The following is a 25,621-nucleotide window of genomic DNA, read 5'->3' as shown; positions in this document are numbered from 1 at the left end:
CTCGGTTGCAGTTTGTCCCCAGCCCTGGTTGGTCGTGCGGGTGGCAGCCACTCGATGTGTCCCTTTCACATCGATGTTTCCCTCTCTCTCTATTCCTCTCTCTCCCTCTCACTCTGTCTGTACAAAAAAATGGAAAAATGTCCTCGGGTGAGGATAAAAAACAACAACAAAAAACCAATGGCTTTCGTTAACAGTGGCTTTTTTAGTATACAGTATTGTGATATCTGGTATTGTGATCCATTCCTCCTACTTTGTTCTTTTTCAAGACTGCTGTGGCTATTCGGGGTCTTTTTTGGTTCCATATAAACTTTCAGAGTATTTGTTTTACTTCGGTGAAATATGTCATTGGTATTTTAATGGGGATTGCATTGAATCTACAGATTGCTTTGGCTAGTGTGGACATTTTAATGATGTTAATTCTTCCAGTCCATGAACAAGGTTTATACTTCCACTTTTTTATATCTTCCTCAGTTTCTTTTTTCAATGTCCTATAGTTTTCTGCCAACTGATCCTTTACATTTTTGGTCAAGTTTATTCCTAGGTATCTTAATTTTTTTTTGCTGCAATGGTAAATAGGATTTTTTTAGTTTCTCTTTCTGTGAGTTCATTATTGGTATATAAGAATGTCGTCAATTTCTTGATATTAATTTTGTATCCTGCTACTTTGCCAAATTCGTTTATTAAACCTATTAGATTTTTGATGGAGTTTTCAGGGTTTTCTTTGTACAATATCATGTCATCTGTGAATGATAGTTTCACTTCCTCCTTTTCAATTTGGATGCCATTTATTTTTTCTTCTTGTCTGATTGCTGTGGCTAAGACTTCCAATACTAAGTTGAATAAGAGAGGCAAAAGTGGACATCCCTGTCTTGTTCCTGTTCTTAAGGGAAATGCTTTTAGTTTTTGCCCACTAGGTATGATGTTGGCTGTAGGTTTGTCATATATGGCCTTTATTATGTTGAAGTATGATCCTTATATTTCCACTTTGCTGAGTTTTCATCAAAAATGGGTGCTAAATTTTGTCAAATGCTTTTCAGCATCTATTTATATGATCATATTATTTTTATTTTTCATTTTATTTTTGTGGTGTATCACATTTATTGATTTGCAAATATTGTACCAGCCTTGCATCCCGGGATAAATCCCACTTAGTTGTGGTGTATTTTTTTGAGATATTGCTGGATCCGATTTGCTAAAATTTTGTTGAGGTTGTTGGTGTCTGTATTCATCAGGGATATTGGCCTCTTATTTTCTTTCTTTTCTTTCCTTTCTTTCTTTCTTTCTTTCTTTCTTTCTTTCTTTCTTTCTTTCTTTCTTTCTTTCTTTCTTTTGTAGTGTGTTTATCTGGTTTTGGGACTAGGATTTTGCTGGCCTCATAAAAAGAGCTTGGAAGTCTTCTTTCCTCTTGAATATTTTGGAATTGTTTGAGAAGAATAGGTAAAAATAGAGTGAACTTTTTAAGGAGGTAAAACTATAAAGAAAAACAAGCAAGTACTGACCACTGGTTACCTGAAAGAGTGATCGGGAAGGGATGAGGGGTCAAGTTCTGAGGTATATCAGTCTTCTATTTTTTTCAAAATTTATTTATTATTATTTTTTTCTTTATTGATTTTAGAGAGGAAGAAAGAGGGAGAGAAACATCAATGAGAGAGAACAATGATTGGCCACCTCCTACATGCCCCACACTGTGGATCTGGCCCCAACCTGGGCATGTGCCCTGACCAGGAATCGAACCAGCGAATCTTGGTGCACAGGTTGACACTCAACCACTAAGCCACACCATTCGGGCCAAAATTGATTTTTTTTTTTTTTTTTTATCCTCACCCGAGGATATTTTTCCATTTTTTGTACAGATAGAGTGGGAGGGAGAGAGAGGAAGGGAGAGAAACATCGACGTGAAGGGACACATCGAGTGGCTGCCACCCGCACGACCAACCAGGGCCGGGGACAAACTGCAACCGAAGTACGCGCCCTTAGTGGGAACCGAACCCGGGTCTCTCCAGACCGCAGGCCGACGCTCTAACCGCTGAGCCAAACTGGCCAGGGCCCAAAATTGATTTTTTAAGTGCACAGTATTGTTACCTATGAGCACATGTACAGCAAGAACTTTTTCTAGAACTTTTTTTATCTTACATGACTGAGAAAAGTGTTCTACTTTCTGACTGTGCATTAGCTTTGTAATTATTCACTCTATACCCATGCATATATTTGAAATATATTTCAATCTTTAAGGAGAAAAATGAATCATCTATAAGGAAAACTGAGTGAGAGAAGTGAATAAGAAATGGTTAGTGATGAACTTGAAATGGACAAACTTCTGAATGTATTACTAGAAAATGAGTAGCACTGCAAGAAAACTTCTAGTTTGACTCCCATATTAGACTGGTGATTTGAAAGCCTAGAGGTTAAGCATGAAAAGTGTTACTGGTGCCTGGTTGGTGTGGCTCAGTGAATTGAGCATCATCCCGGTTCAATTACAGGTCAGGGCACATGCCCAGGTCGCAGGCTCGATCCCCAGTAGGGAGCGTGCAGGGGGCAGATTGATGTTTCTCTCTCACATCGATGTTCCCCTCTCTCTCCTTCCCTCTCTGAAAAAATCAATAAAAACGTTTTGTTTCTTCTTTTAAAAAACAATCTTGATAGGCTTCAGTGTCCTTGTATAAGATGAAGGAAAGTGGCCCAATACTTTCTCAAGTACTGGAGCCATCAGTGTTAAATCAGTGCAAAGGCACACCATGTGTTTTTTCCATGCCCATCTATTAAGCCCCCCAAGGAAGTTCCTGTAAAAAAATAAAATGTTAAATAGCTCTTCTATACTCCACTTATGTTCTAAAATTCTACTTGAACTCTACTGTGCCTGTGTAATCACTACTGGCTGTACTTCTGGTGAGCAAAGATCACTTTCAGCCACATTATCAGGCAGTGGAAATTTATGGTCCAAAATCAAATTTTGGACTTATTACTAATGATACGTACTCTTGAACAGGCACCTTGCTCATTACATTGTATTGTTTTCCCCTCAGCAACTGTATTCATTTCATTAAATCCCAATGAAATAACACAGGCTAGCAATATGATTACATGAAAGTGTAATTAGGTTGCCATTTCTGAATATTTTTTGCCTGGATAGCAGGGATTGCCATGTTCACTAAACCTGTTCTTATTTTTTAATCCACACCTGAGAATATTTTTCCATTATCAGCTAGAATGGGAGGGGGAGAGAGAGACAGAGAAACATGGATGTGAGAGAGACTGGTTGCCTCCTGCATGACCCAACCAGGGCCAGGATGAACTGCAACCAAGGTATGTGCCCTTGACCAGAATTGAACCCGCAACTTATTGGTCAACACTCTAACCACTGAGCAAAACTGGCCAGGGCACTAAACTTGTTTTTATTTATTTTTTTAATTAATCTATTTTTTTAACTTTATTTTTGTTACAGATGTTTCTCCTTTTTCACCCCATTGACACCCTCCTCCCCATCCCCCCAACCCCGTCCCCAGCTTTGTTGTCCATTTCCGTTGGTTATGTGTAGATGCATGTAAGTTCTGTGGTTTATCTCTTCCCTCCCCCCAACACCCCCTCTTCTGAAGATTGTCAGTCTGTACCCTACTTCCACGTCTCTGGGTCTATCTACCCTATTCCTCAGACTGTTAAGTTCATTATATTCCACAAATAAGTGAGATCATGTGGTATTTGTCTTTTTCTGCTTGGCTTGTTTCATTTAGGATAATACTTTTCAGGTCCCTCCATGTTGTCTCAAAGGATAAGAGATCTTTCTTTCTTACAGCTGCACAGTACTCCATTGTGTATATGTACCACAGCTTTTTTATCCATTCGTGTACTGATGGACACTTGAGCTGTTTCCAGACCTTAGCTATTGTAAATAGTGCCGCTAGGAACATGAGGGTACATATATTCTTTCTGATTGGTGTTTCAGGCTTCTTATAGTATATTCCTAGAAGTGGGATCACTGGGTCAAATGGTAGTTCAATTTTTTAATTTTTTGAGGTAACACCATATTGTTTTCCATAGTGGCTGCACCAGTCTGCATTCCCACCAGCAATGTACTAGAGTCCCCTTTTCTCCATACCCTTGCCAACACTTGTTTGATGATTTGTTGATGGCGGCCATTCTCACAGGTGTGAGGTGATACCTCATTGTTGTTTTAATTTGCTTCTCTCTGATGATTAGTGATGTTGAGCATTTCTTCATGTCTCTTGGCCTTTTGTAAACCTGTTTTTTAATAAAGGTACTCTATGGAAAGTTCATGGCCATTGGAATCTCACAGACTTGTGTATTAATTTGGGTATCCCTCCCTACACTGTCAACGTTGTGACCCTTAACCTTCCCCTCAGAATTCTCTATAATTGGGAAATAACTGGTAAATATTAGTTCCCATTGAGGAAGCTTGCAATTTGTTTCTGTCATCTCAGGCAATATAAGGGCATTCCTTTGTGCAACTCAAGTAGTTACTCCCATCTTGGGGAATGATGGCCTGGTTCAACCTACCTTTAGAAATAAAATGGTTGGTGGGGAGCGTGGAAGAATCTCACTCAAATTTAGATAGATTTCATCACAGGCCCTGGATTACTTTTACAAGAAAAACAAAACAAAGCAATTTCATAGTTTTGTTATACTTTTTCAGATTATTGATATTCAATGTCACTAACATTTTTGCCTCAAGAGAATAAGCTTCAACGGGCATGTTGAACCTGCAACTAATCTATGTAGTATTAAGGAATGATGAACAGAAACAATTCAGAGGCACCATTTTCTTGATTATTGAACAGTTTATTTTTTAGTTCCAATATTGATTTTTCATAAATATTCATCTCATATCTCCAGTAATCTCGAGAGCAGTGCTCATATCTTATTTTTATCACAGAGCAGATGCTCATCAAATATTTTTACTGCCACTTAAATAATTTCCCACTGGCCAATGTTTCCTCAAATGTGACAGTTCAAGAGCTAATAGAGAAATAGGCCCAGCAATATCATTTCAAAAGGGAGGTCTCTTCCAATTCTTTTGATTACATGAATATATAACTGGTGCTTACTACACTTTAACACATGCTAGCCTTCCTTTCTCACAGACTCAGAAACCTCCAAAGGATGAGTACTTATTTAAAATGAAATGTTTATTTCATTATATTCATTTTTACAGATAGTGTCTTATCTGTGGTGATTTATATTGGTTTTCCATTCACGGGAATGACATCAAGTTTTCTTTTTAAATATATTTAAGAGGAAGTAATTCAATTTAAAGAAAAACCCCTGAATGATGCAGAAGTGGAACACATACAAGATAAATTCTGATGGTGATTCACCAAAGGATTCAAGATTGGGAAACCATGCCCTAGGCAAAATTTCCTCATTCTTAAGGGGCCACTGGGTATGCTTCCAGTGGTGCAGTTATGTCAGATTCATCAGGCCTTTGGGAGTTCACTGATGTGACAGAACCATCATGTTAAGATTCTAATACATCTTGTGAGAATCTTACATCATTCTGTGCATTACAACAGCAGAGATCAAAAACTGAAGCCAAAGCAAATTTTTAAAACTTAAAAAAAAATCTTTATAAAGCAAGATATATCCTAGTAATAATAAGCTGCTCCCAGACAAAATAATAATACAGAAGGGCATTCGGCCATTGGCTATAATTAATAGGCACAGTATCATCAAAATCTAATTGCCCAATTTTTATTATTCCAACTGCAGTGTAGAGAGGTCACAGCTGCTTGGGGGAATGTACTTCTGCAGCCTTCAAACCGAGGCAGAAAGCCACACAACTCTATAAGACAAGCCCATGAGGTACATTTTTCTGAAGTAAATGGCCAGGTCTCTCCACCAAAATGTTTTCAGCATGTTCCAATAACACACACCCTAGTACTACTTACAAACCAAAGGAGAAAGAGCAATGAGTCACAAACACATCCCTTGAAACAGGGAGAAGAGAATCATTCTGTGAGAATAACATCTTTGGGCTCTGCATCAGTTTGTTCCACTTCAGCTTCCATGGCAGCGAGGGCAGGAACACTGACTGCTATGATGCTTTTTGCCTCTGCTTCATCTTCAGCCTCCGCAACCTCATTTCCAGCCTGGGCAACTTCACCTCTGGCCTCTGCTTCAGTGTTCCCCTTCACAGATGCTATTCCACAGTGTATGTCTGCTTCCAGCAGCTGTTCAGGATGGGGACCACTAGTGGCCTCTGCTGTGTCCACAGGACCTTTCCCTTCAGACAGCATTTCAATACTTTTTGGAGTGGGCACTCCTTCCTCCTCTACTGCTCTCACTGCTGCTGTAATCACCTCAGCTAACACTTCTGCAGCCACCTCCTCAGGTGTCTCTTCCTTATCCTCACCTCCTAAATTGTCAACTCCTTCAATTTCTGGATCAATGGCTTCATTAGTGAAAGGGTCTTCACCCTGGCCAAGAAGAAACACAGATCAGTGCCATCTAAAGAACTGTCCTAGTCTGGCCGGTGTGGCTTAGTGGTAGAGTGTTGACTCATGCACCAAGAGGTTGTCAGTTCAATTCTCAGTCAGGACACATGCCCAGGTTGTGGGCCTAATCTCCAGTGGGGGCCATGCAGGAGGCAGCCAATCCATGTTCTCTCTCATTGATGTTTCTATCTCTCTCCCTCTCACTTCTCTCTCTCATTGATGTTTCTATCTCTCTCCCTCTCACTTCTCTCTCTAAAATCAATAAAGGAAAAAAAAATGAAAAAAATAAAATTTAAAGAACTATCCTAATGAGAGATGGAAGGAGACCCAGGTTACTGGGAGCTCATGTTTTCACAGTGAGCAGTCAACAAGAGAAATACTTTATTTGATTGGGGTGGGGGGGTGGAGAGAGAAACATCAATGTGAAAGATATACAACACGCCCTGACCAGAGATCAAACCCACAACCTAGACATGTGCCCCGACTGGGAATTGAACCTATGACTTTCTGGTGCATGGGACAACGCTCCGTCCAACTGAGCCACACTGGCCTGGGCAATAGAAATACTTTACACCGGGTGGCTTAATCCTACATGTTCTCAGAGCATACAGATTCAGAAAAGACATCTCTGAAAAGCTTCACCAGAACTATTTTGCACTTTTTATTCCAGCATATAACCATGAGGAGAAGTTCATAAAGACCTAGTATCTTCACCAAAAATGTTTTAGTCTCATAACAGGAAGTTAAGACTATTTTAAATTTTAGTTTCATTTAGGCTCAGAGCTATGGCATGAGGATTATCCCCAATTTACAGGAAATGAAACAAAGATCAGTAACTTGCCAGAGGTCACAAAGCTATTAAACATCAGTCAGGAGTCAAATCACAATCAGATTCTCTCATAAGCCAAAATTCTCACAAGTGTATTCTAAAACTGTCTCTAGTTTAAAAAAGAAAACTAAATATTATCACTACCAGATTAGGAAATGTGTTTTAAAATATGCTGATTGGAAGCTCGAGTCTACACCTAACTCCAGAGACTTTAAATCTGTTTAGGCCACAAGGTAAAACACTGACCAGTCATGGTTCTTAAATTGTTTACAGTAAGTCCTCACTTAATATCATCAACAGATTCTTGGAACTGTGGATAAATGTATTCAATGTATAAGCACAGCAATTTTGCCACAGACTAATTGATATAAACAATATTGTCAACATACCTGTGGTATCTCATCAACACACAATGAAATGACATTGAAAACAACAATGTTATTTGAGGACCTGCTGTATTTAGATTCTGTGCCTTTATTAGGTAGAATGAATTGTCAAATACTGAAACATTTAATAACTGAGAGGGTAAACAGGTCCTAGCCAGGCTATGCTAGAGCTTGGCTACCAACCTCAAATGTTTAAGTCATGGGGCTGAGCATTTAACAAAATGGGCTTCCCAAGGAGTAACCAGGCAGGGGCTCTTCCAACTTCTCTCCCAGGCATGCTCTTTGGGACTTTTTATTACTCTGCTCCTGTCACTATGGCTCAGTGGTTGTGGCACCTCTGGCTCCTTTCCCTGGATCCTCCATTTCATTGTCAGTTGGATCTGCCAGCAAAACTTCTTAGCTTCTTCTTGGACAATTACCTACCTTGGCTACTACTGCTTAGTATTTTATGGATAGTAAGGTTTCTCATGGAGAGATCAGCACCATTGTACAGATTACTCAAGTAGAACCACATCCTAGAGTTCCCAGGTAAGCACTGTGTGTCAGGAAATCCACAGTTGTGGAATTCCCAAGCCTGATACATTCCAACATCCCTCAATTCTTCAAAAGACTCAGAAATGCTGCCCTGGCCGGTTTGGCTCAGCGGTTAGAGCGTCGGCCTGCGGTCTGGAGAGACCCAGATTCGGTTCCCCCTAAGGGCACATACCTCGGTTGCAGTTTGTCCCCAGCCCTGGTTGGGTCGTGTGGGTGATGACCACTCGATGTGTCCCTTTCACGTCCATGTTTCTCTCTCTCTCCCTCCCTCCCACACTATCTGAACAAAATATCGAAAAATGTCCTCAAGTGAGGATTTAAAAAAAAAAAAAAGACCCAGAAATGCTAAATACTGCACTCAAGATACAGTTCCACACCCATAGTTCATTCTCCATTTCAAAAGCTTTTCCCATCCACTGGACTCCTAACCTTGAGGTATTTTTCCAGCATCTTCACTATATGTCTGTTGTTCAGAACACTTTTAGCAACATGGAGACTTGTTTTCTTGAACTGTTCAGCAGCCAACTGCAAAGGGAACCAAACATGGGCTTTTAAAAATGGCACATATGTAAGAGCAGGAGAACACACCAGCCAGGTTACAGCGAGTTGCTCTGAGATCAACCATATGCAGAAATGACTAACATCTTTCTTCAATGAGACAAATCCCAAAATGCCAGACTCCAAGAGTGAGAGAAAAAAGGCACTAGAGACATCAGAACTGACACCGTGAAACAGTATAGAAAAGTCTGATAAGCACAGATACACCTCTGATGTCCAGGCACCATGTGCATAAGTAAGGATGAAATGAGCATTTATAGATTAGAAGCTTTGTGAACTAAGCAGGTAAAGGAGTAAGCTTTTTCTTTTCAGTTTTGAGTTATATTTATAGTTAGTTCAATAGCAAAAGTATGAAGGCTTCAAAGCAGCTTGACATACATACAGCAATCCCTTGATACAGTGTTTCTGGCTGCACTTTAATAAAATGGAGATGGGGAGCCCTGGCTGGGTAGTTCAGTTACTTAGAGCATCATCCTGATATGCCAAGGTTGCAGGTTCGATCCCCGGTCAGGGCACATACAAGAAGCAACCAATGAATGCATAAATAAGTGAAACAAAAAAATCAATGTTTCCCTCTTTCTCTCTCTCCCCCTTTTTCTTTCTGAAATGAAAAACAAATTAAAAAAAAAAAACAACCTGGGATATGGGCAGGCATGTACTGAGAGTTCCATTTCATTGTTGGGTAAACTAAGGTCAGAGATGTTAAATCAGGGATCAGCAAGCTACAGTCAAGTGCAGCCACATCCAGTCCTTCACTTAGTATCTGTGGCTGCTTTTGCCCACCAATGGCAGACTTGTTGGACAGAGACCTTATGGCCTGCAAAACTCAAAACATTTGCAATTTGACCCTTTATAGAAAAAGTTGCTGAGCCCGAACTAAATTTTTAGCCTCAGGCCCCATCAGCTAGTAAGGACCAAATGGGTCCTCCAAGACACTCAGCTCTGAATGGCCCTTAGCCTCAGTTTACAGAAAACTTAAGTTTTTCAGCAACTGGGGAAATGATTAGTGTGGTTTACAGGGAACATTCTCAAACCAGGACAATTTCAGCTATGTATTTAATAAATTCTAAGAAACACATTTTCTTACATTCTAACAAAAACTAGAATGTATTGTACAATTAACTGATGAAGTGACAGACTTCATGGAATATGGCAAGAGCCCCTAAAGATGTTAGCATTCCCCATAAAATATAGAAGGTTCTGGACCTCCCACTGGCAGCCCAGGAAGGCTCACCCCTCAGCCAGCATCAGAAGGGGACTCACCCGACGGTTGTGATTGTGATCAACAGAGTGCAGATGACGCTGGAGGAGCTGGTGTTGCGCGGGGATCAGCATGTCGCAAGCCAGGCAGTGAGCAGCCTCGATCTTCTTGAAAAAGTGCTCCTGGCCAATCCCTGTTGATAAAACAAACCCAAGTCATATGGGATATGGGACAGCATGCATGTGATGCTTTCCTCCTAGCCCCCAACAAGGCCCATATTTTCTCCCTGCAGCCCTCTCTAGGGATTCAGTTAGGACAGAATCTGAGGCATCATCAACCTCCCAGCAGGCGTGTAGGGTCAGAACAACCAGACTCTACACTGGGGCATTTATTACTTCCAACTTTTTTCATCCTTTGGTCCAAGTAAATAACTGCAGAGCACCTCACATCACCCTGATAAGTTGCCTGTAGAGCTGAGATTTACGTTAGGCCATACCTGAGGGCCTCTTTCCATTGCTAAGTGACCCTCCCACAGGTCTTCACGTCACATCCTCAGCAGCCTTGTGCTGGCTTTGCACCAAATTGGCACCATGTAGAACAGCACCGTCCCCTAGGATTACAACTCACCTTTGAAAGGATCTGGTTTTGGTTTTGTGCTTTCCTTCTCCATCAGTTCCTGACGCCGCTTCTCAATCTTCTTATTCCTGTTTACAATGTATTCCTAGAGGGGTTGGGAGGTGGCACCAAATGAAATCAGGAAAGGGTAGCACATGTGGATATTTCTCAACTGCACCAGAGGCAGCTCGCTCTAAGTGGCTGCCCAGCCCCTATCAGATGACAGCCTTGTTTCAGCAGTCCCAAGGGTAGGAAGGTGGCTATGAGAGCAGCTCTGTGGGTAGGACTAATGGGAACTACAATGGCTAGAGCTCTTAGCTGTCCCTCTGACATGGGGACTAGAAAGACTGTTATTCTGGAAACAGAAATCTTTACCAAGTTTAGACCTCTTAATTCCCTTCCCTTTCCCTGCAAGGGATCTGACACATGTAGGATCAGTGGGAAACACTGTGACAGAGTCCAAGTGTGCCTTACCTGAAGGAATTCCACCGTCTTGTCAGGTAGCTTGGTACTTATAAACCGCAGTGTCTCTTTGTGAAATTTGCTTTGCAGATGCTTCTGGATTTCTTCATCTTCAAAGCTACGAAACTTGCACACAGAACAGGCGAACTGAATCCTGGAGAAGGAAGACAAAAAACAAGAACAGTGATACAGGAATAACCAGTTCATCTCTGGTTATGGGAAAGCAATTTTTGAACCAAGACTTCTGACTTCTTACAGGGAGTCAAGAATAGCAGTTTCCCAGTTTCCTCATCCTAAGGATGGGAGTACAACCTTGAAAATATTCAGAAAAATGATTCACGTGGCAATTTACTACCATACAAATCTTTTTGGCCCAAAGGCCTTAGTTACTCCATTTTATGTGATGGAGGAATTACTAAAGGCCTGGCACAATTCAAAATTCACATGACCTACCTGGCCGGAGTGGCTCAGTTTGTTGAACATTGTCCTGTGCACTGAAAGGTTGCCAGTTCGATTCCTAGTCAGGGCACATACCTGAGTTGCAGGTTTGATTCCAGGTTGGGGCACGTATGGAAGGCAATCAATTGACGTTTCTCCACCGCCCCCCCCCCCCCAAGCATGTCATCCTCAGGTGAGGATTAAAACAAAAAAATTCTGCCCAATCAGTGTGGCTCAGTGGATTGAGCATCATCCCATAGACCGAGAGGTCCCAGTTCGATTTCCGGGCATGCAGGCTTGATCCCCAGTAGGGGGCATGCAGGAGGCTGCTGACCAGTTTCTCGCTCACAAACATCGATCATTGATGTTTTATCTTTCCCTTTCTCTCTCTCTCTAAAAAAAAATTAAAAATTCACATGACCTAAGAACAATTCTCCCACAGGATTCAACGTAAAGGCACATTATGTTAAATTTCATGGATTAAAAACTCATGTGTCATGTGCTTTTAAAGTCTCACAAATGCAATCATGCTGTAAGGTGAGGGGAGAGTAGCCTGCAGACCTCCACACTCTCACAGTGGAGTGCTGCTTCCCTTGGCTCTGCCCAGGAAACTCTGGATCCTCAGGGGTAAGAGCACAGGCCCTATGGTACTCAGGACTCCCCCCTCTGCCAACTCAAAGAGTTCTACCGGCCTCCAACACCTGGCTTGGATCCCTAGACAAGCATAAGCTTTTGCAATACCCTGACAGAGGAGTGAAAAAAAAAAAAATCACCCAGGTCCTGTATGTAGAACTGTTAGAAAGAAATATGCTTCCTGGCTGCATCTTCATGTAACTGCTCCAAGAATTACTAATTTCTCTGTGACTCCTCAGTCACTAAGGTGGAATCTAAAGATTCTTTTTAAATGCCCAGCCAGTGTGGCTCATTGGTTGAGCATCAAACCATGCACCAAGAGGTCACCGGTTCAATTCCTGGTCAGGGCACATGCCCAGGTTGTGGGCCCGATCCCCAGTGGGGGGCATGAGAAGGCAGCCAAACAATATTCTCTCTCATCAATGTTTCTCTAAAATCAATAATGAAAAAAAAAATCTTTTAAAGATTCTTTTTAAAAAGTGTCACCTCAGTTTGCATATGGAATGAAAATAGATCAAATTTAGCCATCATTTACTTACTCATCTTTTTAACAAGGGCTTTGATGAATTTTTGTAGCACTTAAAAGCTCCTACTTTTCAGTTCCTGGCTTCCCTGCCTCTGTTAGCCCTTTTGCTGAGTATTTTTTGCACAGGAAAACAACTACCCCAAGTGAGCCTTAAGAGCAAGGAATATCCCCTCAAATCATTAAGGGAACCTATGCATAGAGAAGCAGCCATGTGTGGTTAAGACCTTGCCAACCAAATGTTCCATGGCCACCAGTGGTTTCCATTTCTAGTCAGCAGCTATTTAATCACTGAACAGGGAGAGAGGTGCACACAGTGGTCACACCAACACTCTTTGGGCTTTGTGATTTTGTGCTCCTTTTTTCTATTTAAAGATAATCTGCACGTGCATAACTGCTAAGTCAAACTCTAGAGGTGATCTGGATTTGGACGATGCACCAGAGCACCTTCTTAGCAGCTCTGCTTAATGAAGATCACTTGTTTGGGATGACAGACACAAGACAAGGGACACGGAAATTCCCCACAGGTATGTAGGAGGGCAATAAAGCCCTCCGTTGGGCACATGAGGGCCATAAGGACCTTCTGACAAGGATATGACTCCAACTAGGCTCTCATGGAGTGAATTCAGATGAACTCAGGAGCGCTTTGACAGTGCTCAGGTCCAGCTGATCTCCCACCTCACCTGTCAGCTGCTCGGTCTCGCATCCTGTCTCTTCTCCTTTGCTTTTCCCTTCTCTTCTTTACTTCATCATCCTCGTCGTCCTTCTCTCCTGCAACAGAGAAATCCCTTCAAGACCCTCTGCAGAGCCCACAAAGGAGCTGAGCACCAGGGCCTTGATGGGGCCACAGCTTGGCCACCATACCTGTGCCCCGCTACTGCCTCCACACACAGCAGGGTCAGGATACCCTGAGGCACCAAGGGGCTGTCAAAGGCTCTCAACAAGAATGAGCTTGGATGAAAACCCTTGGGAGTTCCCAGGGGAGATACTTCACTCCCCCCACGGCCTGATAAGGCTGGGATGGGCCAGGGACATGGCCCACCCATCCCACTCATGCTGTGGCCCACCTGCTCTCTCTGTCCTTCCCTATCCTGCTTGTCCAATCCAGTGCCCTATGAGTGGGTCTTCTCCCAACATCAGTTAAGAGAGAGAGAAGCAGTTCTTCCTAGGTAAAGAGGCAGCAGCTAGGCCTCAGAAAATAAAGCAAGCTATTCTACCTCCCTCCGTCCCACCTCTAGGTGGACCATGACAACCATCCCATAGGCCTCCTCTGAACTAGGGTCTCAGCAGGTCTGTAAGTCCTTGCTGGCCCAAACTATCTTCCACTCACAAAAACTGTCTAGGGCTTTCCCAGAGTTATGTGAGAAGCAATCCTAGAAAGAGAAGTGGGAAGAGACCTATTGGTCCTCCATCCATCCCCTGGGGCCAGCACAGGAGCTCCTCTGAGAGCTGTGCATCCCAGCATCCCAGCGTGAGGCCAGGCCAGGTTATCGTGGCTCAGAGCCAGGGCCAGACACTGAAAAAAGGTTGGATAAGCATCTGAACTGTAACCCCTACCCCTGATGCCAGTCACGAGACTGTCCCACGAAGATGGCGACCGGCGTGCGCTGCTCAGAAGCCTCTCAAAAGGGCGTGTGGGATTTTTGGCAAGAGGTCACTGCCTGAAACTATTACTGCTGTTTAATAGCAAAGTCATCCCGGGTGGGTAGCAGGACCTGCGCGCAATAAACATGTCACCTTTGCTTTAGCATTTTCCCCATTACATGAGCTGCTCAATGCTGTGTGGTCCCATGCTACAAACATAATTGCTTCAATAAACAGGGTGAGAGGACCTCAGAGGGTTGGCTAAGCCTGAACACATAAGGGAAGGAGTAACTAAGCCAGGGACCTTCAGAATTGAGGGAAGCAGAGCCAGCCTATGATTCTTGGGGGAAATAGCTATGAACAGACTCACAGGAACAGGAAAAGTGGACTTTAGGTTAGCTCAAGACCACCATGTCTCAGGCTGCTTCTCCATGCCCGCCACCCCAAGAGGTTTAATTTGGCTATGCTTTTGCCGCTGAATTTGAACCCCTACGTCTCTGGCACTGAAACTGACAGGACCTACTGAGCAATGAGCAATGACTGCCTCTGGGCCTGGGTTTACCTGACAGGACTCCCCCATGCCCTGAGCTTCCATTCCAGGCAGCTGTTTGAACTCTGTCCCATGCAGCAACATGCACTACAGTTGCCAGTACCCCTGCCATAGAGGCTGAGAGCAGGGCCCTGGGCTGGCAACCCAGGAAACTGGAAAGAATGAAGTCCAGGAGAAAAGAGTATGGGGACCTGCATTGGGAAAGGGTAACTGAGAAGAAGGGCTGGAGAGCACCTTTTCCTTTTCTCTCCTGAGTTTCTGAGACTCTTCATTACCACTGCAAGCTACTGCAAACACCCACAGGTAAGTTTCCCCATCTCTCTCCAAAGCCTGCATTGATCGAGGCCAACAGATCCATTTCCAGTAAGTGCTGCTCTAAACAATGGAGCAAAGCCTTGAGGTGAGTATCATGGCCAAGGCCCACCTAGCAATCATGACCCCTCTTCTGCCCTGAGCCATCAGCCCCTCCATTCAAGCCCCAGGCTTGCTCAGAAGCCCAGCTCAGCTGAGAGTTGGGCAGTGAGTGCAGGACAGCTGGGCAGACACAGGAAAGCTCAAAGGGACAATGGGCGATGCCTACCTCTCTGCCTCCCGGAGTCGAAGAATTCGTCCTCCTGAAAAAGGACACACACGAAGTTGGGCAGTGAGGTGGTTTCCAGAACTCTCCACACCAGCCTAGCTTCCTGCCACCACCTAGTGGTTACTGTGCCACCAGGAACCCAATCATAATGTGTTAGGACAAGGCCCAGGGCCATGGGATGGAGCCTGAATGTGTCCTGTCACTACTAGTTGCTTTCTGAGATTCTGTAATATCTAACTTGCTTTTTTTTAAAATTAAAGACACTGACCCTCCCTTCAGCTCTTTCTAAAGCCAAAGAATGACCTCTGACAATGCATACCTGCACAGTTCTGTACATGGGAATGCCAGGAGCTCATTTATCAATTGTATGTCCAGAAACGCCAATTTGTAGGATGCTACTTACAGTGCTCTTTACTGAAAATGGGCTTTATCAAGTTTCCCAGTTTTCTGTATTTACCAAAGGTTGTAAAAAATCAGGTATAGATAAAAATGATAATCTTACTAAAAATAGGAAGGGAGCCCATTCCTTAGACATTGAGCCAAAGATTAAATTACCAATGGGCAGGCACAAAGAGATTCCTAGACTCAAGACTGAAGCAAAACAGGGGTGAGTAAGACCTTCTGAAAAGCTGAAAATTCACTGTATTATCCCACCTTCCACCAACCCACTTGATCATTAAAAGCATCTGTACAAAGCCTTCCTACACACAGATCTAGGGCCCTACCCTGGACTTGGACCAGAATTTATAGGGGATGGCAAAGGTTTGCTCTCCAGGTCCTCATGCATGGTCCTGGCTAAGAGACAGCCTTAAACACCCATCTACCATGACTGGTTGCAAGGAATGAATGACGTGGATGCAGCTCAGCACCAGCACAAAGCTGCAGTACACATTTGGAAACCTCAGCCTGCACAGCCACTGCACTTACCACGTATGCAGCTAGGTACATCACTACAAGGACACAGGAGCGGCTGGGAAGGGCTGGGAATTTTTTCAGGAAGGGAAGGATTGTTGCAAGTGGAACACTCTTAGAGACCTAGCTGTAAGTCAGGGTATTAAATCCACTTACAAGGTAAAGGCAAGTCTACCATAGCAGCAGTTCCCGCCTCTGTGAGAAAGACGCTAAAATGAGGAAGAAAGCCTGCACTAGAGACAAGGAGACTGACCAGTGAAGGTGGACTTACACCCCTGAATTCTTCATCTCCCGATCGGAAGTCACCAGCTCCATCATCTATAAGACACAAAATAGGAAAAGTCAGCCCGTCAACGGCTGACTCAACTGTTTTCACCCTCCCAAGCGCACTGTCCAGTGACCAGAACGTATCCTGACTACAGTGGGGGCTGTGGGAGCTTAGGTGACACACAGCACCCTTGAGTCCTTGCGTGTCCACTGTACAGACAAGGCAAGCAGAGCACTAAGCATGCAACTCACTCATCCTTTACCCACCAAAAATTTAATGTATTCCATCCCCAGGGCGTACCGTTTTCAGAAAAATCTTCACTGTCAGCCCGGGCCTGTTTAGCATCCGGCTCATCATAGATTTGCAACTGCTTCCGTTTCCTGCCCATGCCGTCTGGGACGCAGCGGTCAAACCCTCTCCACCTGGGCTACAGACACAAGCACATCCTGATATACCATTTACCTGGGCAATTACGATACCCCAGAGAAATGAAGACTGAAGAGGTTGTAAGATTAAATGACAAAGAAAGACAAGGTCTCTTCTGAAGGCAAAGAAAGACAACATAGTTTAACGCCCTCCCCCGCTCCCCCAAAAAGTTATGCTGAATGTAAGAAGTTAAGAGACATGTTGTATTCATCTGATATGTCAGAAAGAGGCAAATCCATAGAGACAGAAAGTCCATTACTGGTTGCCAAGGGCTGGGGAGAAAGCAGGGAGTGATTGCTAATGACAGAAGTTTCTTTCTGGGTTGATAGAAATGTTCTAAAATTAGATGGTGGTGAAGGTTACAAAACTCTATACATTTCTACTAAAAGTCAAATTATACACTTAAAAATGAGTGAATCTTACAATCTATAAATTTTACCTCAATAAAGCTGTTTAAAAAGAAAAACAAAAAAGGCAGGTTAGAACTTTGCAAGGGCTTACCCGATCCCTTATCCGGGTCTGTGACTGGCCACATCTGTAGGGCACAGAGTTGTCATAACCTCCCGCACCCTGCATGCCCATCATTCCATAGCTGGGGGCCATGGACTGGGGGGCCACAGACTGGGAGAAGAGAGAAGGTGGAGGCCTGCTGGGGGAGGGGCCTCCTAGGCCCCGCCCGCCCACGTAGTTCAGATCAGTCCAGGGAGTAGACAGGGGATCCGAGGAAGCAGATGTCACGAAAGGGTCACTGCGCATGAAGGTGCCGGGATTGCTCCGGTCCTGAAAGCGGCCCTGACCCCGGCCCCGCATGAAGCCATCAAGCGAGCCCCGCTCACGGACGGGGTCCCGGCAGTCGCTGTACTGACTGCCAAAGCCACCATTGCGGTCAGGTCCCAGGTCAAAGTCATAGTTGTAGCTATAGCTGGGGCGGTAGGGGTTGTGCTCGGGCACACAAGGCCTGGAGTCGTAGGATTCAAATGACTGGAAGCGGAAGGAACTGCAAATAAAGCACAACCATCACTCATGCTCTAGGTTCAACCTCAAAACCTCCTGCAAAGCTGACCTCCCTACCCTCAGAAGAGCAAAGCAAACCAAACCACCATGCACCCCTACTAAATGCTCAGAGGCAAAACAGACCAATACTCCCCTCCAAACACTGATGAATAAAGGCACAAGCCATTGGCCACAAAAACAGGGAGGCTCTGCTAAGCTCCTGGTGCAGAAATAAGGAATCTGGCATAGTTTAGCCACACCAACAATGAGGAAACCAGCAAGTCCAATTATAATGCCTCTGTCCCAACAAAGGTCCAACTCATCTACCCATACTTAGGAGGGAGCTGGAGAAGAGCCTTTCCAGGAGAGCAGTTGCCCACTCCCATCTGCATAAAACATAGTGTTCAGATCCCCAGGGAAGGGCTCAGGTCTGTAATTACCTCTCCCGGTCCTGCATGCCCTCCTCACCGGTGCTGCTCCCACCCCTGCCTCCTTCCTTGGACATCATGTCTAAACGCTGATTGATCTTGGCAATGAGTGAATCCGAATTGTCAGTGCATGGCTCTGGGCCATAAGAAGCCATATGCATGGTAGGGCCCCCAGCTGCCAGGCCATCACCCGCCTTGGTGGCCTCCCAGGAGGCTGGACCGTAGCTGTAGGTTGCTGCTGTGGTAACACTGGTGTTTTGGGCACCATAATAATTGTAGTTTTCATAACCTGCCAGGGGGAAGAAGAGCCAAGTCAGACCTCAGAAGCCACAAGGCTGGTCCATGGTGGATACATCCAGGCAGGCGCACCCACTGCCAACAGAAAAAATCATGGGACCAAGTGCTGCTGGCATCACCTATATTGCGTACCCACATTGCCTTTGTACAGCTCACAAAGGCATCAGGAAAAAGGGCAGGGGTGAGACCTCAATTCTGAGCAGATTTTCTGCATCAGATTCTAAGAATTGCTTCCCATCCAAAGCCAGAGGCGGCTGAGAGACCAGCAGTGGCAGTTGGGGTAGCCGACAGATTCACCATGGAGATACTGCTCCCAGAACAGAACCACAATCCCCTCACCTCCTGCAAATTCCCCTTAAGGCCCCCTCAGCACCTCAGGTCCAGCCTGCCAAGCCTTTAGGAGAGCTATGAGCACAGTTAGGAGGGGAGATGGGGGTCCCTGCATCCTAGATCCTCTAGGTAGGTGACCAGAGGCCCCCTTGCCCACCCACTGACCCTCAGAAAGGCCTACCTTGCCAGCTGGCCACACCAGTTCCGTATGTACCTTAGAGGAAACAAGAACATACAAGAGCTTTGTTTGCAGAATGTAGACACCTGAGACACTCCCCAGATGTTGGACCGTTGTCACCTCAGTTCACTATCCACAGAGCCAGGGCTGCAGGTGGCTGTGGCAGCACTCTGGGAGGCACCCTTGGTTGCCTAGTAAGGCCAGGAAAGGCTGGGCCCACTAGCTGTAAAACTCAATTCTTCCAGAACATTCAGCTAAACATAATCAGGGCTTCTATCCTAGGCAAGCCCAGTCTCCCTCAAGACAATAGAAAGGGCACTGCAGCCTTCCTAGGAAGCTCGTCCAATATGGGCCAAAAGCCAAGGCCAGTGGGCCAGGTCCCCAGGCAGAGCCCTTCTAAAGTACCGGTACTCATTAGGGGCCAGAGCTTAGACACCACCAAAAATATGAAGAATGCACCAATGGAAAATCACACCCCCAACTCAATGAGCAAGGTGACATTATGTGTCTAAGTGACAAGGAAGTTCTCTTCCTGGGAAACTCGGTGATGGGCGAAGCTAGGGGAAATTCCCAGGCTCAGAAAACAAAGGAAGCCACCTTCGCATACCCTAGAACAGATGATGCCGAAACCTTGTAACCAGAGCACATTCTCATCCCTTAAATGCATTTTTGTGCCACGATCTGGACTCCAGAGCAGGGTTCAGCAAACAGGCCCTAGGCCAAATCTAGCCCATCACCTGACTGCTTGTTGTACAGCAGCCCACAAGCTAAGAATGGGTTTTACAGGTTTTTTGTTTTGTTAATCCTTACCCAAGGATATTTTTTCCTTTGCTTTTAGAGAGAGGAAGGGAGAAGGAGTGGGAGGGAGGGAGAGGGGGAAAGTGGAGAAAGAGGAGGAAGAGGGAAAGGGAGAGGGAGGGAGAGAGAAACATCAATTGGTTGCCTCCTGCTCGCACCCCAACAGGGACCAGGGATGAAACTGTAATTCAGGTTCATGATCTTGTCCGGGAATTGAACCTGAGATACTTTGGTCAGCAGGCCAATGCTCTAACCTCTGAGCTACACCAGACAAGGTGGGTTTTACATTTTTAAATGGTTGGGGAAGAAAAGAAAAATCAAAAAAATATTTCATGACATGAAACACATCACTCACACACTTGTCAAAACCCATATAACTATGTAACACAGAGGAAATATTAATGTAAACTACTGTACTATAGTTAAAAACAGTGTATCAACATTGGCTTAATTGTAATAAATGTAGCCTGCAAATGCAGGATGTTAATAATAGGGAAAATTGGGTAGGAGTGAAAGTAGGGTGAGCATGTGAAACTCTACATACTATCTGCTTAATCTTATAAATCTAAAACTACTAAGAAATAAAGTCCATTAATTTAAAAAGTCTTTGATTACACCCTCAGCTATTTACTTAAAGTAACAAACTGCTGATATAGACTACTTCGAGACATGTGAAATGTATGCAAATATCAGCATCCTTCAGTAAATATTATTGGAAGACAGACATGTCTATTTGTTTATAGATTATATATGGTGGCTTCTGCACTAGAGATCATGTATCCTATAAAGCCTAAAAATTTATTATCTGGCCCTTTATAGAAAAGGTTGCCTGGCCCCTGGGCTGTACCCCTTTCCCCCATATCCCTCTCCAGGCCACAGACAATTGTCCCCCCGTGCAGCCTCAGGAACAGCTCTGTCAGTCTGGTGCCTTGTTCAGGGGTCCCGAATGTCCATGCCTCTCTGCAAAGCAGCTCTCACCTACCCTGGGTGTTGGTAGGTCCAGCACTCCATGCCCCATAGCCTGCGAAAAGAAGACCTATGAGTTAGGATTCTAACACATCACATCAGAGAACAGGTGCCTCAGAGGTGCTCTGAAGAACCTAAAGGGACAACCTCAAAGGAGCTCAGTGCCAGCCTTACAAGGCAACATAATCACAACATTGCCTCTCTAAAGGTCATCCCACAGCTGGCTGATTGCATCATCACACTGCACCTGCCTGAGGTCAAAACAGTAAAAAAGAGGGAAGGGGAATGGGCCTTGAGCCAGCTCTGTCTGTTGCCTGCTGAGGGACCTTGGCCTAAACCTCAACCCACAACTGAGGATGACACAGGAAGAGCCGCCAGCTAACCCAGCATTAGGACACAGTCCCATTCCCCTCCTTGACTCACCACCTAAGCAGCCATAAGTGCCCTGTAACCAGGAAGAAAATTTGGAATTTGGAGACAACTGTGCCTCTCTAGGCCTCACTTCTATATGGCTTTGAATCCTCCAATGTTCTGGTGAGTCTTAAAACCCCTAGCTTCATCCTGACTCTAAGGCATCAGACTGTGCTCCCCTCTGTGGTGGCTCCCCTGCCCCTCCAGACCCCAATAACAGCATCTGTCTGGCCCCTCATTATCTCTGTGACCCTGGATGTGGCACAGAGCTGGGCACAAGCAGCTATTTACACCTGTCAAATGACTTCACCTTTACGAAGAATATATCCAATCTCCCTTACCTGAACAACCCAAACCACTAGCTGACTGCCTGCTGTGTATAGACACACATCAGGTATTGAGCACATGTTAGCCACCTTCATGGAATGCTGTTCAGAGACCACGGAGCTAAGGCTCAGGTTAGGGTACCTAACCCAAAGTCACACTGAAGTTTGCCTTCCGCAGAGCACACCCTCCCCACATCACACAGCTTCCATATCTGTGCAGAGAACAGCAGAGTGGAAGTTCTAACAGCAAGTGACCAACTGCTGGGCACTGACTGCTTCACTGTGGGGCACTAGTCTAACAAAATGGCATACGTTACTCACGTAAAACTTCACAGTACCCCTTGAGATAAGTACTTTTTTTCTTCTTGTCAAGGCTTGAGAGGCTAAGTCACTTGTCCCAAGATCATGAAACTAGGAAATGGGTCAGGGAGCAACTGTCAAGACTCAGCGAGTCCAAAGAAACAACTCCAGGAGGAAAAGCTACAGAAGAATTCATAGAAGCTGCAGCATCTAAACTGAGCTTGAAAGGTTTTTAGCAAGTAGTAAGGGGGAGGAAGGGGGAACCTCTCCAAGCTAAGGGCCTGGGTGAGGCAAAATTATTGGCTGAAAGATCTGGCGGGAAGGCAGGCAAAGAATGATGAGACCCAGTTAGGCTGCAGAAAAGACTTGAAGAGCCAGGCTGGGCCCCAGACACACCCATGCACCTCAGAACCTCTCTGCTTCTGCAATTCCTGCGGCCTGGATTTTACTAACACTACCACCTTTCAAGACAAACTCCTCTAGCTGCTGCTTCCATGATCAGACGGCCTGCTTCTCGAACTTCATATACTTGGACTGAGATCTTCACCTGGTTAAGGCCAACTGTTCTCAATGGGCAAATTCGGCTCCCAGTACAAAGCAAGGACTTCCCAGTAGAGTTTGGGGGCATAGGCCCTGCAACCCAAGTAGGGAAAGGGCACAAAACCTTTTTACAAAACCCTCTAGCACCTCCAGGCCATCCTAAGAGAATGCCTGAAAGAGAGCCACCATTCTTTCACCACCTCGGGGCACATCAGGTTTTCAATTTTGCACAAGGAAAACACCCAGCATCTGACCCTCAAGGTCTCATCCTAGGCCGGCCCGAATCAGATCCACTGTTGAGCCCCGAGGCTGAGCCCCAGAGGCCGCACCCGGTCAGGCCGCGTTGCACAAGGGAGCTGGCGGGGGAAACTCCAACCTCGCGCAGCCCAGGCGCATTCCGAAACAGGCGCCCCTTGCCACGCGCGCCGTGCGGAGGCCCCCACCAAGCCCCGCGGATCCCGGGGCAGGCTCCGCCACCAGGGTAGACGACCCCGTGCCCCACGAACTCGGGCAGTGGCCCCGCCCTCCAGCGCCGCCATTTTGTGGCGTCTTCCGAAGTGGAAGGCGGCGGGCCCGCGAGCGGCGCGGTGGGCAAGGCGGTTCACCCCGCCGGGGCTGAGAGATAGAAACGGCCCGGACAGCCCAAGGCGCCCCCTGAAGCCCGTCGTAGTGCCGTGAAGCCGAATTCCGCCCGCCTCCTCAGGCGCCACCATCCAATCCGCACGCAGCGTCGCGGGAGCGACGGCGCTGCAGTCCAATGAGCGGCGGGCGCGCGCCCCGTCCGTCTCCGCACGACCGGGTTGCGGTAACCGCACTCGGGAGTAGTCCCCGGTCCTGCGGCCCTCTGCGCGGTGACGTACCCGAACAGCATCTGCCCATTCCACACTGCTCCCAACTGCCCGTACAAACCTCCGTAGCCCTGCTCCATGTCTTCGGTTCTGCCCGCCAGCAGCTCCTTTTTCTAGGCTAATACCGGACGCATGCGCTCAACGAACCTCCCGCCGTCCGCTACTGGAAGACTAGGCACATACGTAATTCCTTCCGCGCGATACCATTGCCTGGCTTTCACAATGAGCCCGCCTCCACCGCCCCAGCTGGCCTCCTGGTTGGTTGGCCCGGCGCTCAAAGCATCTTGGGAGTTTAGGTCGGGCCGCGGTGCCTCACCGCGCGCAGGCGCACCCTTCTCCACCCCACCATCCCCCACTTCGGATCACGCACACCAGCGACCCCCAGCGAGGTCCCGGCTTCCACCTGCAGCTGGCGTCGCCCAAACACAAGCCTGGAGGTGGGATGAGAATAACTTTATTAAGCTTGGCTTCCAGCCTCGGTCGCGTTAGACTCTGCCCCCCAGCCCTGATCCTGGTCACGGGGCACCCCCGCCGCCCTCCTCCTCGTCATCCTCCACGTCGAGGCCTGGGATGCCGCGGATCTGGCGCTGTAGTGCCCCGCCTAGCAGGGGCACAGCCTCCTCGTTTTCCCCTGGGGGCAGTGGTGGGAGAGACAGGGCCCTGGCGGCCGGCTCCGGGAGCACCGCGGGCTGTACTGGTGTGCTCTCGACACTCTCTGCTTCGACCAGTGGTCCCTCGTCCAGGGCGCTACCTTCGGCCTCCTCCTGTTCCTTCTCCTCGGGGCTGTCAGTGAAAGGGTTCTCACCCTGTGGAAAGGATATGGATGCTAAAGAGAGAAAGGACTCGCAGGACCAGGACCGAGGATCAGGGCTGGGGATGCACCCGGGGCCTGCTCCAGGCGCCTGTGCCTCACCTTCAGGTAGTGCTCCAGCTTCTTGCTTATGAGCTTGTTGTTGAGGATGCTGCGGGCTACCATGAGTGAGGACTTCTTAGACTGCTCCATCATAAGCTGCGGATAGGGGCAGGAGGGGCGGGGCTGGAGAGGCTTCTTGGTGTAGCCAAAAGACCCCCACCTGCCAGATGGCGGATGCCTCCCGCAAGACGCACCTCCACCTGGGGTAGGTTTGTAAGTGTACCTTGAGTACAAGTAGCCACCATCCAAGCATTGGAGCCTGTTTTATCATTGCTGAAATGCTCCGTTTTTCTACACCATACTCACTTTATGTATCAGATTAAAGATACGTCTTTACAGCTGTATTGCAGAAATCTTGATTTACTTCCATAAAAACTATAAGCAGTGAACATACTTAAAAACCTACTAACCCAGACTGATTTGGCTCAATGATGAGAGAGCATTGGCCTGCAATAGAAGGGTCTTGGCATCGTGCAGGAGGCAACCAATCCGTGTCTCTCTCTCACATAGATGTTTTTCCTTCTCTCTCCCTCCCCCCACTCCCTCCCTTCCACTCTATCTAAAAAAATTAATGGAACAATATCCTCGAGTGAGGACTACCAAAAAAAATTAAATAAAAATAAAAACCTACTAAGACCCAAATGTGTAATCCATAACAAAGAGCCAGCTGCCCTAATAAGCACAGAGCTCGTTTTTTAAAAAATGTTTTTATTGATTTTTTTTGAGAGAGCAAGGGAGGGAGAGAGAGAAATATCGATGTTTGTGTGAGAGAAAGATCTATCAGCTGCCTCCTGCACACACCCTTACTAGGAATCAAGGATGAAACCCAGGCATGTGAACCTCTCAGTCCATGAGTCAATGCTCAATCCACTGAGCCACACTGGCCAGGCTAAGCACAGAACTCTAGGATAAATGGAGAGGATATAATAGCAGGAATACAAATGTAAAACGTATATTTAACTGATATACATCTTTTAATCCATAGAATTCCCAGGATGAAGAATTACACTCAAACGGTAAAGTTAAAAAAAATGCACTTCTGCCCTGGCCGGTTTTGCTCAATGGTTAGAGCACTGGCCCGTGGATCAATGAGTCACGGGTTTGATTCTGATCAAGGGCACCTACCTCGGTTGCTTTTCTTCCCCGGCCCTGGTCGGAGTCGTGCAGGAGGCGGCCGGTCGATGTGTCTCTCCTATATCAACGTTTCTCTCTCCCTCCCTCCCTCCCACTCTTCTGAAGATAAACAGAAAAATATCCTTGGTTGAGGATTTAAAAGAAAAAAAGGCACTTATACCCTGTTGGCAAGAGGCTCAACTGTTCACTTATATTTTCTGGAAAATGGTTTGAT

The 25,621-nt window shown here is 46.0% G+C and overlaps 2 protein-coding genes across 7 annotated transcripts in view; both read right to left on the bottom strand.

Annotated features, from left to right (window-relative positions):
- Window positions 1-4,511: 4,511 nt before the first annotated feature.
- Window positions 4,512-23,524, bottom strand: AKAP8 (A-kinase anchoring protein 8). 3 transcript variants are annotated; one of them, XR_004956403.1, is made up of 15 exons: window positions 23,422-23,524; window positions 20,952-20,990; window positions 19,175-19,207; window positions 18,379-18,655; window positions 17,447-17,942; window positions 16,820-16,946; window positions 16,523-16,569; window positions 15,340-15,373; window positions 13,309-13,396; window positions 11,044-11,185; window positions 10,582-10,675; window positions 10,017-10,147; window positions 8,625-8,720; window positions 5,901-6,428; window positions 4,512-4,593 (listed from the first exon to the last, which is right to left on the bottom strand). XR_004956403.1 is itself a non-coding variant. In XM_036239906.1 (15 exons), exons 1-15 carry the CDS (start codon window positions 23,438-23,440, stop codon window positions 4,577-4,579), a joined length of 1,704 nt encoding a protein of 567 aa, XP_036095799.1. In that variant the 5' UTR covers window positions 23,441-23,524; the 3' UTR covers window positions 4,513-4,576. The 3 variants fall into 3 exon arrangements, 2 of the variants coding, with proteins under 2 accessions (XP_036095799.1, XP_036095798.1); XM_036239906.1 differs by having other exon boundaries at window positions 4,513-4,593; window positions 6,365-6,428; XM_036239905.1 differs by lacking the exon at window positions 4,512-4,593 and having other exon boundaries at window positions 4,613-6,428.
- Window positions 23,525-23,806: 282 nt separating this feature from the next.
- Window positions 23,807-25,621, bottom strand: part of AKAP8L (A-kinase anchoring protein 8 like) — a 31,297-nt gene continuing 29,482 nt past the window's right edge. For 3 of the 4 annotated variants that reach the window (XM_036239723.1, XM_036239724.1, XM_036239725.1), the window contains 2 exons: window positions 24,274-24,369; window positions 23,807-24,166 (listed from right to left, as the gene is read on the bottom strand). In XM_036239723.1, coding sequence (XP_036095616.1) covers window positions 23,876-24,166; window positions 24,274-24,369 — 387 coding nt within the window. In that variant the 3' untranslated portion in view covers window positions 23,807-23,875. The remainder of the gene's footprint in view (window positions 24,167-24,273; window positions 24,370-25,621) is intronic. The other variant, XR_004956396.1, reaches the window with a different exon arrangement.

Source organism: Molossus molossus, unplaced genomic scaffold, assembly GCF_014108415.1.
Source record: "Molossus molossus isolate mMolMol1 unplaced genomic scaffold, mMolMol1.p scaffold_m16_p_4, whole genome shotgun sequence".
NCBI classification, from domain to species: domain Eukaryota; kingdom Metazoa; phylum Chordata; class Mammalia; order Chiroptera; family Molossidae; genus Molossus; species Molossus molossus.
Note: the sequence above shows the minus strand (reverse complement) of the source record. Positions and strands in the feature narration are given on the sequence as shown.

Bases quoted from the DNA above. Each gene is read 5' to 3' on its own strand.
- AKAP8 (XM_036239905.1), bottom strand. The intron at 18,656-19,174 runs GTAGGCCTTTCT...TCCCCCTGGCAG, and splicing joins TGGTGTGGCCAGCTGGCAAG to GTTATGAAAACTACAATTAT. The intron at 17,943-18,378 runs GTAATTACAGAC...CTTTATTTGCAG, and splicing joins GGCATGCAGGACCGGGAGAG to TTCCTTCCGCTTCCAGTCAT.